This window comes from Nerophis lumbriciformis, linkage group LG28 (genome assembly GCF_033978685.3).
Source record: "Nerophis lumbriciformis linkage group LG28, RoL_Nlum_v2.1, whole genome shotgun sequence".
Lineage (NCBI taxonomy): Eukaryota > Metazoa > Chordata > Actinopteri > Syngnathiformes > Syngnathidae > Nerophis > Nerophis lumbriciformis.
Window position 1 is genome coordinate 34578985 of NC_084575.2, and position 17724 is coordinate 34596708.

The 17724-nt window shown below is 38.6% G+C and overlaps 2 protein-coding genes across 14 annotated transcripts in view; both read left to right on the forward strand.

The window, feature by feature from the left end:
* The window catches only part of cyp20a1 (cytochrome P450, family 20, subfamily A, polypeptide 1), a 53908-nt gene extending 53416 nt beyond the window's left edge, over window positions 1-492 (forward strand). Inside the window, exons 12-13 of the mRNA XM_061924108.1 lie at window positions 33-122; window positions 190-492. Coding sequence (XP_061780092.1) covers window positions 33-122; window positions 190-346 — 247 coding nt within the window. The 3' untranslated portion in view covers window positions 347-492. The remainder of the gene's footprint in view (window positions 1-32; window positions 123-189) is intronic.
* Window positions 493-2209: 1717 nt separating this feature from the next.
* Window positions 2210-17724, forward strand: part of abi2b (abl-interactor 2b) — a 47950-nt gene continuing 32435 nt past the window's right edge. For all 13 annotated transcript variants that reach the window (XM_061924094.1, XM_061924096.1, XM_061924099.1 and 10 more), the window contains exon 1: window positions 2210-2356. In XM_061924094.1, the coding sequence (XP_061780078.1) occupies window positions 2240-2356 (117 nt within the window). In that variant the 5' untranslated portion in view covers window positions 2210-2239. The remainder of the gene's footprint in view (window positions 2357-17724) is intronic.

Consider the following 17724-nt stretch of genomic DNA (forward strand, 5'->3'; position numbering starts at 1 on the left):
TAATAAGGGATATTTTTTGATTAAAATTTCAGATTTGACCCGCATCGATTTGAGGACGAGTCCTCCAGGAAGAGTTTCAGTCTGCTTGGTTTTTCCGGCAATCAGACGTGTCCAGAGCTCAGGTGACTGCCGCAATGAAGGCACAAATGTACTTCCATTTGTTTAGCTAAGAATCATTTTTGTGGACAGATTTGCCTACACCGTGGCTACAGTCCTGCTCTCCACGTTAGTGCGGCGACTTAAGCTTCACCGCTTGGAGGGTCACGTCCTGGAGGTCCGATCAGAGCTGGTATCGACACCAAAGGATGAAACCTGGATCACCGTCAGCAAAAGAACTGTAAAATAGTCTCTTTTTTGGAAATGAGCTGTTAATGTTCATCATTTAAGAAGGCTCTGGTCACAATACATTTTTACACAATACCGCTTAGATGTGTGGTCCATGTTTGAACATTTCCAGGAATTTCGGAATCCAATAAATGTGTCGTGTTTTCACTGCAGTTCTACTTCTTTTCAGAGGGCTGCTTGTAACAGCAAGTCTATGAATTTTCCTGGGCTTTTGATTGTTATATATATTGTTTATGTACACTTAAAAAAGATTTTACAGTTAAAAAAAAAACCTGGCAACTAAATATTACCAACATTTTACTGTCAAATATACAGTGTTTCTAAAACGTACCACTGTTTTTTTTAAATGTTGCCAATAGGGCCGCCGTTGTTTTTTACCCTGTAAAAACAAAAACTGTAGATTTTACGGTAAAAAAAAAAGGCAACAATGTAAAAATGTCAGTACTGATTTTTATAGAAAAAAAATTGGCAGCTTAGTTGCGAGAAAGTTTTACAGTAAAATGAACGTACCGGTAGTTTTTACATTATATTGTAAATTGAAAAAACTCTACCACTGTTTTTATGGTAAAACATACTTGCCAACCCTCCCGAATTTTCCGGGAGACTCCCGAAATTCAGCGCCTCTCCCGAAAACCTCCCGGGACAAATATTCTCCCGAAAATCTCCCGATTTTCAGCCGGAGCTGGAGGCCACGCCCCCTCCAGCTCCATGCGGACCTGAGTGAGGATGGAGGACAACAGGGTGACAAGAACTAAATCATCCAGACTAGAGACAAATTGTATTATTATGTTTATCTTACCTAAAAATAAATATATTTATTTATTTATTTTTAAATAACTTAATACATTTTTACTATATTTTGCTAAAAACATCAAAATTTATTGTATTTTTATTTGTATTTTTTCTGACTCCTTATTACATCCAGCCATAGAATTATACATTAAAATAAACATATTTGAAATAATTAATTTTAAATTATCATAATAATTCATTTAAAATGACCATATTTAATTATTAAAATAATTGCTTGTTTATCAACAACTTTAGCATTTTATTCATTACATTTTGAAGCTCTCAGAAGCCAAGTTATGTTATATTCCTTAATATTTATTTATGCAAGTTTGAAGTATCAATTATCTAAACACAGCTTTGTTTGCATATTTTCAGGATGTATATATATATATATATATATATATATATATATATATATATATATATATATATATATATATATATATATATATATATATGTGTGTGTATTAGAAACTTGACTTGGTGAATTCTAGCTGTCAATATACTCCTCCCCTCTAAACCACGCCCTCAACACGTCACATTTTACAATAAAGTGTCAAGATTTTACATTAAAATTAAAGTGAAACAGTTTATTTACCGCTAAACAAGTTATTTTTGATTAAACAACCCTTTTGTGTGAATGAGGGAGGGAGGTTTTTTGGGTTGGTGCACTAATTGTAAGTGTATCTTGTGTTTTTTATGTTGATTTAATTAAAAAAAAAACAACAAAAAAAACGATACCGATAATAAAAAAAACGATACCGATACTTTCCGATATTACATTTTTAAAGCATTTATCTCTAACATTTATGAATATAAAACTTAGCCAATAGTATCATGAGGTTACAAAGGTAAAATTAATTTTTTTTCTCATACAGTGTAAATCCAAATCGCACATGAAAACAAAGCCCACATTTGTCATGAACTTTCTTTCATGTTTTTCAAGGCTTCGTTACGTAATGACACTACGTCATCCCACCCCTCCACACACAAACACGCGCATGCGCACACACACGCCCCCCTCGGCGGTGAGGTGCAGTACCGCACGCAACCGCGCGAGGCGCCAGTGAGCCCGCGCTAGCCCCGCTAAAAAGATGTGAAAATGGCGGAGCTACAAATGCTTCTGGAGGAGGAAATCCCAGCAGGACGGAGCGCTCTGCTGGATAGTTTCACCAATCTGGAGAGAGTCGCCGAGTACTGCGAGAACAACTATGTCCAGGTGAGGCTCGGGCTGCGGGGGAAAATCACCTTTCTTCAGGCGGGGAGAGGCGTAGTGTTGCTCGGCTAGCTGCTGCTAGTCGCCTCCGTGCTAGCTGACTACATCTAATGTATGCTTTTAAACATAATAATCTGCCTTTATGGATAAACTAAATCTTAATGTATGCTTTTAAAGATAATAATCCGCCTTAAGGCTAAACTACATCAAATGTATGCTTTTAAAGATAATAATCCGCCTTTATGGCTAAACTACATCAAATGTATGCTTTTAAAGATAATAATCCGCTTTTATGGCTAAACTACATCAAATGTATGCTTTTAAAGATAATAATCCGCCTTTATGGCTAAACTACAATATTGTTCACGTCCCGACCTGCGCGCGCATGCTTGCGTGTAACCGCTGTCATTCTGTCCCATTATCGACAACATCAATGTTTGTGTGGGCCTTTTATTCACGTCCACGATCACGCGAGTCAGGTATGCTCTCCACCGCTAAATCGGCGTTATAATCAATCCACCTTCACCAGGACGAGACGAGAAGTCAAACGAAACTGATCAACAGGAGCGAATAATAATAAATGTTGGCATTTTTTTTCATGTACAAACCCCGTTTCCATATGAGTTGGGAAATTGTGTTGGATGTAAATATAAACGGAATACCAATCAATCAATCAATGTTTATTTATATAGCCCTAAATCACAAGTGTCTCAAAGGGCTGCACAAGCCACAACGACATCCTCGGTACAAAGCCCACATAAGGGCAAGGAAAAACTCACCCCAGTGGGACGTCGATGTGAATGACTATGAGAAACCTTGGAGAGGACCGCATATGTGGGTAACCCCCCCCCCCTCTAGGGGAGACCGAAAGCAATGGATGTCGAGTGGGTCTGACATAATATTGTGAGAGTCCAGTCCATAGTGGATCCAACATAATAGTAAGAGTCCAGTCCATAGTGGGGCCAGCAGGACACCATCCCGAGCGGAGACGGGTCAGCAGCGCAGAGATGTTCCCAGCCGATGCACAGGCGAGCGGTCCACCCCGGGTCCCGACTCTGGACAGCCAGCACTTCATCCATGGCCACTGGACCTGTGCCCCCCCCCCCCCCCCCCCTCCACAAGGAAGAGGGGAGCAGAGGAGAAAAGAAAAGAAACGGCAGATCAACTGGTCTAACAGGGGGGGCTATTTAAAGGCTAGAGTATACAAATGAGTTTTAAGACGGGACTTAAATGCTTCTACTGAGGTAGCATCTCTAATTGTTACCGGGAGGGCATTCCATAGTACTGGAGCCCCAATAGAAAACGCTCTATAGCCCGCAGACTTTTTTTGGGCTCTGGGAATCACTAATAAGCCGGAGTTCTTTGAACGCAGATTTCTTGCCGGGACATATGGTACAATGCAATCGACAAGATAGGACGGAGCTAGACCGTGTAGTATTTTATACGTAAGTAGTAAAACCTTAAAGTCACATCTTAAGAGCACAGGAAGCCAGTGCAGGTGAGCCAGTATAGGCGTAATATGATCAAACTTTCTTGTTCTTGTCAAAAGTCTAGCAGCCGCATTTTGTACCAACTGTAATCTTTTAATGCTAGACATAGGGAGACCCCAAAATAATACGTTACAGTAGTCGAGACGAGACGTAACGAACGCATGAATAATGATCTCAGCGTCGCTAGTGGATAAAATAGAACAAATTTTAGCGATATTACGGAGATGAAAGAAGGCCGTTTTAGTAACACTCTTAATGTGTGATTCAAAGGAGAGAGTTGGGTGGAAGATAATACCCAGATTCTTTACTGAGTCGCCTTGTGTAATTGTTTGGTTGTCAAATGGGTTTTCAACCCATATTCAGTTGAATATGCTACAAAGACAACATATTTGATGTTCAAACTCATAAACTTTGTTTTATTTTTTTTGCAAATAATAATGAACTTAGAATTTCATGGCTGCAACACGTGCCAAAGTAGTTGGGAAAGGGCATGTTCACCACTGTGTTACATGGCCTTTCCTTTTTAACAACACTCAATAAATGATTGGGAACTGAGGAAATTAATTGTTGAAGCTTTGAAAGTGGAATTCTTTCCCATTCTTGTTTTATGTAGAGCTTCAGTCGTTCAACAGTCCGGGGTCTCCTCTGTCGTATTTTACGCTTCATAATGCGCCACACATTTTCGATGGGAGACAGGTCTGGACTGCAGGCGGACCAGGAAAGTACCTGCACTCTTTTTTTTTTTACGAAGCCACGCTGTGGTAACACGTGCTGAATGTGGCTTGGCTAGGGATGTCCCGATCCAGGTTTTTGCACTTCCGATCCGATACCGATATTGTTTTTGCATTTCCGATCCGATACCGATACTGACCGATACTGACCTATCCGAGCATGTATTAAAGTTTAAAGTTATTTAGCCTACTTAGTTGTCAGAATCATGTTGAAAAGGGTTTTAGTACTCTTGATAACAACTAGCCAGCTGAATTAGGGGAGTTTGAATAATACACAATGGTTGGTAACAAGAAACTGACCTGTTTATTCAAGGATAAACACAAAATAGACAAAATTATACATGACAAACAGAAATGGCATCATTGAACTAGGGCTGGGCGATATGGCCTTTTTTTAATATTGCAATATTTTAAGGCCATATTGCGATACACAATATATATCTCGATATTTTGCCTTAGCCTTGAATGAACACTTGATGCATATAATCACAGCAGTATGATGATTCTATGTGTTTTGATTGATTGATTGAGACTTTTATTAGTAGGTTGCACAGTGAAGTACATATTCCGTACAATTGACCACTAAATGGTAACACCCCAATAAGTTTATCAACTTGTTTAAGACGGGGTCCACTTAAATTGATTCATGATACAGATATATACTATTTTGATGGTGTGGACGTGTGGCACCGAATGGAGATAAGCGTCTCGACAGACGTCACAATATTTGAACAATGATGACGAAAACTGTTGTCTCTGTCGTGTCCGTGTGTCGAAAATTGTTATGCGCTTATTTTTTTATTTGATTTTGTGCGTGGCATAGATTTGCCGTGCGCAGAGGACGCTTGAGCAGGCGCGCACCTTAGCAGCTGCGCTAGCATCACAGCTAACGTTAGCCATGCCGCTACCTCGCTCTCTGCTGGGAGAGGGCGTATACGTATGTGACGTATGACGTGACAGTATGTGACGTATGACGTGACAGTATGTGACGTATGACGTGACAGTATGTGACGTATGACGTGACAGTATGTGACGTATGACGTGACAGTATGTGACGTATGACGTGACAGTATGTGACGTATGACGTGACAGTATGTGACGTGTGTAAGAAGGTGCGCTCGCTGTCTGTGAGAGGGAGACACAGGAAAGAGTGAGAAGAGCCTGTCGTGTAATGCCAGCAGCTAAAAGCAACTGCGTGAGAATTGTGGATGTGTTGAAGGTGTGCTGGAAAATGCGGAACGGAAATTACGGAGCAGCAGAAAAGTGGAATGTATTATTTAAATAGGTGCGTTGGAAAACACGGACTGGGGTTTTTTTTTAAACTGGATCTGGATCGGCATTTTCCCATGCCTTGCCGATACGCAATTTTTGGCAAATATCGGCAGCCGATCCGATCCAAATATCGGATCGGGACATCCCTAGGCTTGGCATTGTCTTGCTGAAATAAGCAGGGGCGTCCATGAAAAAGATGGCGCTTAGATGGCAGCATATGTTGTTCCAAAACCTGTATGTACCTTTCAGCATTAATAGTGCCTTCACAGATGTGTAAGTTACCCATGTCTTGGTCACTAATGCACCCCCGTACCATGACACGATGTCGAATATTTCCAAAAACAATTTGAAATGTGGACTCGTCAGACCACAGAACACTTCTCCACTTTGCATGAGTCCATCTTAGATGATCTCGGGCCCAGAGAAGCCGGCGGCGTTTCTGGATGTTGTTGATAAATGGCTTTGGCTTTGCATAGTAGAGCTTTAACTTGCACTTACAGATGTAGCGACCAACTGTATTTAGTGACAGTGGTTTTCTGAAGTGTTCCTGAGCCCATGTGGTGATATCCTTTAGAGATTGATGTCGCTTTTTGATACAGTGCCGTCTGAGGGATGGAAGGTCACGGTCATTCAATGTTGGTTTCCGGCCATGCCGCTTACGTGGAGTGATTTCTCCAGATTCTCTGAACCTTTTGATGATATTATGGAGCGTAGATGTTGAAATCCCTAAATTTCTTGCAATTGCACTTTGAGAAACGTTGTTCTTAAACTGTTTGACTATTTGCTCACGCAGTTGTGGACAAAGGGGTGTACCTCGCCCCATCCTTTCCTGTGAAAGACTGAGCATTTGTTGGGAAGCTGTTTTTATACCCAATCATGGCACCCACCTGTTCCCAATTAGCCTGCACACCTGTGGGATGTTCCAAATAAGTGTTTGATGAGCATTCCTCAACTTTATCAGTATTTATTGCCACCTTTCCCAACTTCTTTGTCACGTGTTGCTGCCATCAAATTCTAAAGTTAATGATTATTTGCAACAAAAAAAAAGTTTATCAGTTTGAACATCAAATATGTTGTCTTTGTAGCATATTCAACTGGATATGGGTTGAAAATGATTTGCAAATCATTGTATTCCGTTTATATTTACAACTAACACAATTTCCCAACTCATATGGAAACGGGGTTTGTATTATCCACAAGGGAAAGTCAAACCCAAATACAAATAGACGGAGTAGACATTGAAAGAGTGAATTAAACCACATTTCTAGTTATGATTGATGATAAATTGAACTGGAAATCTCATGTAAAAAAACAAAAAACAACAACAACAAAAAGTAGCAAGAAGCACGTCAATAATGAATTAAACATGTTCTAGACTAGGGGTCGGCAACACAAAATGTTGAAAGAGCCATGTTGGAGCATAAATACAAAAAAAAAAAAATCCTTCTGGGGCTATCTATAACGACATGTCACACAAACAACTATCGGACATGCAGCCAATATTACATACAGATAATGTGTCATGAGACATGCAAATATAAATTAAATACACCTGTGACTAATGTTCCCTCTAATTTTTCATGTGTGTGAGCAAACGCAAAAATTCCCTGAGCATTGAGTGGAGTCCATGTGAGCAACATCACACGTGCACACTGTGGCTACACCAGCAGCACACCTGTCCCAAACATGACTAAATAACAAGTTCAATCTCCATCCATCCATTCATTTTCTACCGCTTGTCCCTTTCGGGGTCGCGAGGGGTGCTGGAGCCTATCTCAGCTGCATTCGGGCGGAAGGCGGGGTACACCCTGGACAAGTCCCCACCTCATCGCAGGGCCAACACAGATAGACAGACAACATTCTCGTATTATTATAATCAAATGACAGCAGTCATTTCCATTTCTAATATAAGTGTTTAGGCCCACTTACAATGACAATAACAACAAATATTGTTTTTTATGAACTGTGTACTTGTATTGTTTGTCTGGGTGGAGGTCCTGCTTTGGAAATAATTTGTAACCCTTTCAGACATTGCATTTAGTTCCCATTAAAACATTCACATGTTGCACAATGAGATGTAAGCAGGGGATCATGTGTACATTCCTGCAACTTGTAAAAAATATATTTTTATTAGTATTTATTTAATATACTAACAGCATTTCATGATTAATATTTATAAATTAAGATTCCTAATAAATGACACTAGAATAAGCACACATTCGATTGGTAAATCATAGTGTAACGACCTGGAATGACACTTTATGTGTGGTGTTGGAGTTTTCCGACTTTTTGTGTGACTGTAAACGCATCACTGGCTAAGTGCCATATGTGCATGTGTTGGCGCAAGTGAGAAAGAGCGAGCGGCTGCTGTTGATATAACACAGTTGGTTTTGGTCTGGTTTGTACTGCAGAAAATGACCAGTTTTGCTAGATATCATTTTTTTTTACTAATGTTTTGGTGATGTGTTTATGGCCGAGAATAAAGAGTTTTGCTCAGTAAAGTGATCGATGGAATTCATGTCCTCAAAGCGTCTCGACAAACGTTACAATATTTGAACAATGATGACGAAAACTGTTTTCTGTGTCGTGTCGAAAATTGTTATGCGCTTATTTTTTTATTTGATTTTGTGCGTGGCATAGATTTGCCGTGCGCAGAGGACGCTTGAGCAGTGCGCAATTGCACTGCTTAGAGGGAACATTGCAGAGGACATAAGGAAATTAAATGAGCTCAAATATAGCTACAAACGAGTCATAATGATGCAATATGTACATACAGCTAGCCTAAATAGCATGTTAACATTGATTAGCTTGCAGTCATGCAGTGACCAAATATGCCTGATTAGCACTCCACACAAGTCAATAACATCAACAAAGTTTACCTTTGTGCATTCACGCACAGCATGAAACGTTTGGCGGACAAAATGAGACAAAGGAGTGGCATAAAACACGTCTTACTGTGGCAGCGTTGGAGAAAGTTGTACATGTAAACAAACTACGGTGCGTTCAAGGACCGCCAAAATTAGTAAAACAAAACAGTGCTCACCAAATCCTCTCATCAGTGAAGCATGTTTAATATAAACAGTGAGATTTCTAACAATTAGGAAGGTTTGTGTCATGTTTGCTCTCTTATGGGAACAACATTAAAACAAAAGTAATATTTTTTCCACCATCTTTGCCATTTTCATACATGTTTTGAAAAAGCTCCAGGGAGCCACTAGGGTGGCGCTAAAGAGCCGCATGCGGCTCGCCGAACCTCGTTCTAGACCAAAAAATCACTTCATATTCTCTACTGCTCACTAGTGTTACATATCTGAGTTATTGTGTAGAAATATGGGAAATAACTACAAAAGTACACGTCATTCATTAACGGTGTTACAAAAAAGATCAGTTAGAACAATACATAATGTTGGGTGTAAAGCAGTGTTTTTCAACCTTTTCTGAGCCAAGACACATTTCTTTCATTGAAAAAATCACCACCAGCAGATATTGACAGTAAAAAGTTGTTCTCGCAATTGTTGGATATGAATTCAAACCATAACCAAGCATGCATCACTATAGCTCTTGTCTCAAAGTACCGTATTTTCCGCACTATAAGCCGCCCCGGTATTAGCCGCACCTTCGATGAATGGCATATTTCAAAACTTTGTCCACCTATAAGCCGCCCCGGACTATAAGCCGCGCCTACGCTGCGCTAAAGGGAATGTCAAAAAAACAGTCAGATAGGTCAGTCAAACTTTAATAATATATTAAAAACCAGCGTTCTAACAACTCTGTCCCAAAATGTACGCAAATGTGCAATCACAAACATAGTAAAATTCAAAATAGTGCAGAGCAATAGCAACATAATGTTGCTCGAACGTTAATGTCACAACACACAAAATAAACATAGCGCTCACTTTCTGAAGTTATTCTTCATTCGTAAATCCTTCGAATTCTTCGTCTTCGGTGTCCGAATTGAAAAGTTGGGCAAATGTGGGATCCAAAATGGCCGGTTCCGTCTCGTCGAAGTCATCGGAGTCAGTGTCGCTGTTGTCCAGCAGTTCTGTGAATCCTGCCTTCCGGAAAGCTCGGACCACAGTTGTGACCGAAATATCTGCCCAGGCATTTACGATCCACTGGCAGATGTTGGTGTATGTCGTCCGCTGTCTCCCTGTCTTAGTGAAGGTGTGTTCGCCTTGTGTCATCCACTGTTCCCACGCAGTTAGCAGTCTAGCTTCGAATGCCCTGTTGACACCAATATCTAGCGGCTGGAGGTCTTTTGTCAATCCACCCGGAATGACGGCGAGTATTGAATTAAGCGCGTAAGCGTGTCTCTCAATGTGCTGTTATGAGCTAGCAAATATAACAACTACACTACCCAGCATGCAACGATAGTTACGAGCATGCGCGGTAGCCCTGAGAAGCGTTGTTGTATGCTGGGAGTTAGAATGTGGTTATGAGCACGCTGTGAGTAAACGTTGAGAACTCAGTTAACACGCCTCGTCTGCATTATTTATAATTAGACAGACAACACACTTAATAGGAGCCATTTTGGGGTCTTTACATAAACACACAAATGGAAATGAAACGTCACATATCCCAGCATGCACCGCGCGCTTCTTCTACGGGGAAAAAAGATGGCGGCTGTTTACCGAAGTTGCTAGACCGAAACTTTATGAAAATGAATCTTAATATTTATCCATATATAAAGCGCACCGGGTTATAAGGCGCACTGTCAGCTTTTGAGAAAATTTGTGGTTTTTAGGTGCGGCTAATAGTGCGGAAAATACGGTAGGTGTACTGTCACCACCTGTCACATCACACCCTGACTTATTTGGAGTTTTTTGCTGTTTTCCTGTGTGTAGTATTTTAGTTCTTGTTTTGCGCTCCTATTTTGAAAAACTTTTCCTGTTTTGTTGGTATTTTCCTGTAGCAGTTTCATGTCTTCCTTGAGCGCCCCTGCTTTGTTGTCGCAATCAAGAATATTTCAGTAGTTTTTATCCTTCTTTGTGGGGACATTGTTGATTGTCATGTCATGTACGGATGGATGTACTTTGTGGACGCCGTCTGCTCCACACGCTGCAAGTCTTTGCTGTCGTTCAGCATTCTGTTTTTGTTTACTTTGTAGCCAGTTCAGTTTTAGTTTTGTTTTGCATAGCTTGCCCTAAGCTTCAATGCCTTTTTTTAGGGGCACTTAGCGGCACTCGCCTTTTGTTTATTTTTGGTTTAAGTGATCGATACCTTTTTACCTGCACATTGCCTCCCGCATATTGTGAACATGACAAACCATGTTCCTGACATCTACAAAGCAATTAGCTACCTGCTGCCACCTACTGTTATGGAAGAGTATTACACGGTTACTCTGCCGAGCTCTAGACAGCACCAACACGCAAAAACAACACATAATTTGCAGACTATAATTACTGGTTTGCAAAAAATATTTTTAACCCAATAAGGTAAAATTACATAATCTCCCACGGCACACCAGACTGTATCTCACGTCACACTGGTGTGCTGCGACACAGTGGTTGAAAAACACTGGTATAAAAAACATACAAACACTTTATTTATTGAATCAAAAATACTGAAATTCCACGACATAGTGAAATTGCAAACAGCTAAAATTATACACAAAGCAAACTATAATCTGCTACAAAAGAAAGTACAACAATTATTCTCAATCAATCAATCAATGTTTATTTATATAGCCCTAAATCACGAGTGTCTCAAAGGGCTGCACAAGCCACAACGACCACATGATGATTCTGAAATCCAGGTAAAGCTGGTCAGACAGGTTTCCCAGTGATTGCTCAGATTTTTTTTTTTTTCACGACCAACTTCATACCTGCTAACATTTGCATTTAAATATAAGAGAAACCGTCTGGATAAAAAGGGAAATTCAGTTTTTTCCAACAGGTGTGTAACTGTGTTAGGCAATGTTTACACTAAGCCGGATAATAATAATAATAATAATAATAATAATAATATATATATATATATATATATATATATATATATATATATATATATATATATATTATTATTATATATTATATATATTATTAATAATAATAATAATAATAATAATAATATATATATATATATATATATATATATATATATATATATATATATATATATATATATTATTATTATTATTATTATTATCCGGCTTAGTGTAAACATTGCCTAACACAGATATATATGTATGTGTATATATATATATATATATATATATATATAGCATTGCATTGCTGTATTTCTCAATTATTACGGATCATTTTATTACCACAATATAACACAGGCTGCACTTTGTAGACCCCTGATATACTGACATATATATATATATATATATATATATATATATATATATACACATACATACTTGCCAACTACTCCGGTTTTCCCGTAATTAGTACGGTTTTCATCAACCTATTCCGGGTTACGGTTGCAGTGATAAAAAATACGGTTTTTCATTAATTAAAAAAAAGTATTTTTTTAAAATGCGCGAGGCTATTTATAGCACCGCTGCCAAGCACGAGGCACCTGTTGCCATTGTTTCCAAACGAGCGAACGATCATGGAATCAGCCGGAGAAACATCGCAAACGAGTCTTAAACCGAAAAGAAAACTGCAGTCATTCCGTGAAGAATATTCAAAAGCCTATCCGGGAATAATTATCCGTTCCAAAAAGGGTGAAAACTACGCGAATTGCACCTTGTGCAGACAAGATTTTTCGATCGGACACGGAGGAATTAGCGATGTAAAAGACCACGTTGGGACAAAAAAAACACAAGTCTAATGCCGTTGCTAGCGATACAAGTGGAAAACTTTCAACGTTTTTCGGATTTTAGCCACAAAAAGGTAATGACACCAATGTTATCTATTGGAATTGTTTAGTACTGTTATACTGTTAAAAGTGTTTATACTATTTATGCTTTCAAGTCCAAGTTGAAGAAATCTTGTTAAATGTTGACAGCATAACTACCAAAATACAGAAGTATGTCCTTAATATTTTTGCAGTGCTATTTCTGTTGAAAAGTTCAAATGATTACATTAGAGATGTGATGTGCCACTTTTCAAGTGTCTGATGGCTTAAATTAATTTTCATTAATTTTTCATATTTTGAATTCTTTTGAAAGGCTTACAAAAAAACTACATTTGAATTGTAATTCCATGCTATTGACAGGACTATTAATTTTAATGAAGTTAGCTTACCATGTTTACAGTATGATAATTGTGATAGAAATGTGAATTTTAGGCACAGAATATTTTTTACAATTGAACAAGGCAGTAGATTATACAAGCTTGGACAGAAAGTTAATAATGACACCAATTTTTTTTTTAATGGAATTGTTTAGTACTGTTTTACCATTTGTTTACTGTAAAAAGTGTTTATACTGTTTATACTTTCAATTAACAAATTGTAGTCTTGTGAAAGGTTGACAGGATAACTGGCATTAACTGTCAAAATAATTTCAAACTATTGAAGTTAGCTTACAGAATAAACATGTCAATCAACCCATATGATTTTTGCTGTAATATTTTTGTTTTGAAAAGTCACTGTGACTGATAGAAAAGTGATGGTTTTAGCAACATTTTAACCTGTCTGAATGCTAATAATCATTTTGCGTCGGGGGGCGAAGCCTGAACCCCCCACCAGGACTTTGTCCTGGACCTACCGGGGCCTGCGGCCCCTGGACCCTGGCTACTAGGTTTTTCTGATTTCAAAAGTTGGCAGGTATGTGTATATATATATATATATATATATATATATATATATATATATATATATATATATATATATATATATATGGGGACGGCGTGGCGCATTTGGGAGAGTGGCCGTGCCAGCAACCTGAGGGTTCCTGGTTTGATCCCCACCTTCTACCAACCTAGTCACGTCCGTTGTGTCCTTGAGCAAGACACTTCACCCTTGCTCCTGGTGGGTGGTGGTTAGGGCCTTGCATGGCAGCTCCCGCCATCAGTGTGTGAATGTGTGTGTGAATGGGTGAATGTGGAAATAGTGTCAAAGCGCTTTGAGTACCTTGAAGGTAGAAAAGCGCTATACAAGTATAACCCAAAAAATTAGAATATCAAGTTTTTTATTTCCATAAATCCATTCAGAACGTTAAACTTCCATATATTATAAATTCAGGGCCAACAACTTAAACAATTTCAAGTATTTAGTTGTTTATTTGTACATAATTTGGGCCTCTGGCTCCAAAATCCCACGAAAAACAGGATTTCAAAAAATGAGAACACTGTGAAGAAATCAGCCCAAACTTTACAGGGCATGAATGTTTGAAAGTGAGTGTCACACACCACTCAGCTACTAAACTCAAAGCACCTGCACAGGTTCCCCCAGGTGTCGTTAAATTGCTTCACTTTGGTTCAATTGTCTCACTTGGGATGAATATGGGGAAGAGTGCAGACTTGACAACTGGCCAGAAGACCATCATTGATACCCTCCATAGGATGTAGTTGATAGCTAAGGAGGCTGGCTGTGTCCAAGCATATCAATGGGAAGTGTAGTGGAAGGATAAAAACCTGGCAAGAGAAGATGCACCAGCAGAAGAGCTGAGCGTGGGCTTCTGCGGATTATCAAACAGAGAAGATTCATGAATCTGGAAGAGATCCAGAAAAGAGTGGAATGAGGCGGGAGTCACAGCTTCAAAAACCACAACATTCAGACCATGTTTTGATTGATTTAATGTGATCCTATTTTTTTTTTTTTTTTTTTAGCAAAAACTGAGAAGTAAAGGGTGATTTCTTCACAGTATTGTAATTTTTTGAAATCCTATTTTCGTGGATTTCGTGGAAGCCCAAACAATGTACAAACAAACAACTAAATACTTGAAATGGTTTAAGTTGTGGGCCCTGTCGGAGTCAGATATTTACATGTATCCGAATTTAAGTTGTACTTCTTTTATTTCATAGTCATATTTGAAAACAGCTCGTGTTTTCCATTTCTTCTCTTGCTGCTCTGTCTGCAAGTAAACTGTGTGTGTTAACCTTGAGTTCTTTGGAATGTGTTTTGACTAGCATTTGTTTTGTCTACAGAGAGGGGACGAGAGAGAGGGTGGTGGGATCGGGAAGACAGACCATTTTGGGCGGCGCAATAGAATGTTCTATGGTTAGACTGGTCTCAAAACGTATATTTGCAAAGCTTTGAAAATATACAACAAAATACCTATTCTGTCTCTGGTGGTTTTTCAACTCAGCTTTAAGTGTCGTAAAGAGCTTGGGAGCGAATTGTGACTTGAATTCCCTGGGAGGAACAACTGGTCCAAAACGCAACAATTTGGGGGCTCGTCCGGGATCTATTATCTATGAAGTTTAACATTTTGAATGGAATTATGGAAATAAATACACTTTTCCATGATATTCACATTTTTTGGAAAGGGTCTGTATATTGTTCTGCTCTCCCTGAATGTTGGAATTTAGTCTGCTGTATTAGTAAACATCCATTTTCTATCTGCCGACAGCAACACATACAGGCCTGCTCAAGATAAATGTAAAAATACTTTTGCTTCATAATTTCATATTTTGAAGCTTTTTTAAATTGAATTTAGACGCCCTCTGTCCTCCTCGCTTCTTCTACGGCGTTTTACTTGCATGTCCAAGTCCAGTAAAACTGCTTCCGGGTAAACTTGGTATAAGCCCCGCCCACAGGGACCCGCCCCTAACGCTAAAACACTGCCATTTTTTTGATACTGTAAAAACAAAGAAGCTAAATCGTAAAAAAGAGAAGCGATCAGAAAAACCTTTTGAACACACAAAAACAATCAATGTACACGTATGAATATTGGCATCAAAAACATACACCAAAAATATTCAATGGTTGTATTTATTTGTTGCTAATACTTGTTTTGGTGCCAATATAACTTTTTCTACAATGTCAAAAAAAAATTCCCGATGCCAAATCTTACTGGCAGTTTTCTGGCTCCGTATTATTTTCAGACCTGGTCAACGCTAAAGCACCAGAAAAAAACTACACACCAAGGTTTTGTTTGATAGCGTCACACGTCATGGCATGAAAGTGAAACCTTTGACACCGCTGTATCTACCATACCATTAAGCCTTTAATCTCGCTATTGTCTACGGTTGTTTGTCACATCCTGTCAACGGGCTTATGCTGTGGCCAAAGTGCCAAAAAGAATACCATCCATCCATTTTCTACCGCTTGTCCCCTCTCGGGTTTGCAGAGGTGGCTGGAGCCTATCCCAGCTGAATTCGGGCGGACAACTCGTCACCTCACCGCAGGGCCAACACATGTCAGGGAAATGCAAATTCCAGCAGAAGTGGTTGGCTAAGGAACTTTTCAAAAGCCCGTCAACAGTAACATGCTATCAGCTTAGATTAAAGGTGGGCGGCAGTTAACGGTGCCATTTTTTTGTGACAAACTATCTGCAGGAGGACATGGACATTACATTTGTTTGAAGTTGCAATAAAAAGGGCATTAAAAACTATTACATTATGATTTGCTGATACTTGCAGAAATCCTAAAAAAGATGGTGATGGGGGATTCCTCCGACAGGAAGAATAACAGTTTGAAAAATGTTAACTTCAGAGACAAGATAGTCTACTTTCAGCTCCCTTTAGGGTTTCCCCGAGATTGCATAGACACCTGTGGCGGTTGGAGTGTGGTTAGGGGTGTGGTGTGGGCATGGTCACCATGACGTTGTGTCATTTGCTGTGTGAGTTTCATTATAAAGGCTAAAAAAAATGTATACATACATTTAAAAAACAATCTGTTATTAATTAGTATTAATATATATTGTTTTGCTCAATGTTTTAACTGTTGCTGCTTATTGTACAATGTCATTTGAGAATGTTTCAAGTGACTTTTTCTTTATTTAAAACGACTAGCAACAATTCTAGCATTTTTTCTGGTGTAATTATAGACTGTAGTCGTGTTTGGGGACTACTTTAAGGCTGCAGCTAACGATTATTTTTCTATCGATTAATCTATAGATTATTTTTTTCGATTAATCGGTTGATCTATAGATTATTTTTTTCGATTAATCTATAGATTATTTTTCCTTTTGCCGATTATTTTTTTATTTAAAATGAAGATGAAAAAATAAATTTAGGCCAGTTTTTTCAAAAGGCATGACTTATTTACAAAAAAAAAGTATGGCCACTCAGTCAACATTGACAACAACATGACAAAATATTCTGTAACAATGTAAACATTTAAAACTTTTAACATTTAACAAAATTAAAAGTAGCTTATTTGCTTTTTAACGTGCAAATATAAAAGTAAACATCCAGTGCAAATCTTAATATTCTGCAATAGTATAAGCATTTCAAAAGTAAAAGTATTGCTTATTTTGCTTTAAAATGTACAAAAATAAAGATAAACATCCAATACAAAAAAGTGCAAAACGAAATATTCTGTAACAGTGTAAACATTTCAACAAAAGTAAAAGTATTGCTTATTTTGCTTAATAACACAACAGTGATAGTATGATTAAAGTGAAAGTTAATTGTTGGTTTGTACATAGTATATGTAACTGTTAATGTTGTAAAAGGTATTTGCACAACTAATTAACGTTAGCGTCTTTGTAAACACTGAACAGGCACGCCAAACGCGCCTCTCAGAGCAAAACGGTGTTTTAGTTTATGAATTTACAACGCAAATACAAATGACACATTCATGTTTTTGTGTAATGATGACAACGTATACTCACGCGGACGATTGACTAGTTGATGGTGATGGCAAGAACGCTGTCGGGTGTTTTCTTTTCAAATGTTCCTTCATAGCCGTTGTGCTGCTATGATAGGCCATTTCCGCTCGACACAGTGTGCATACAACAACTGTCAAGTGTTTTGCTTTTTTCGCTGTGCTTATCCCACACTTGAAGGGATGTACCAATGCTGAATGTGGCTTCTGG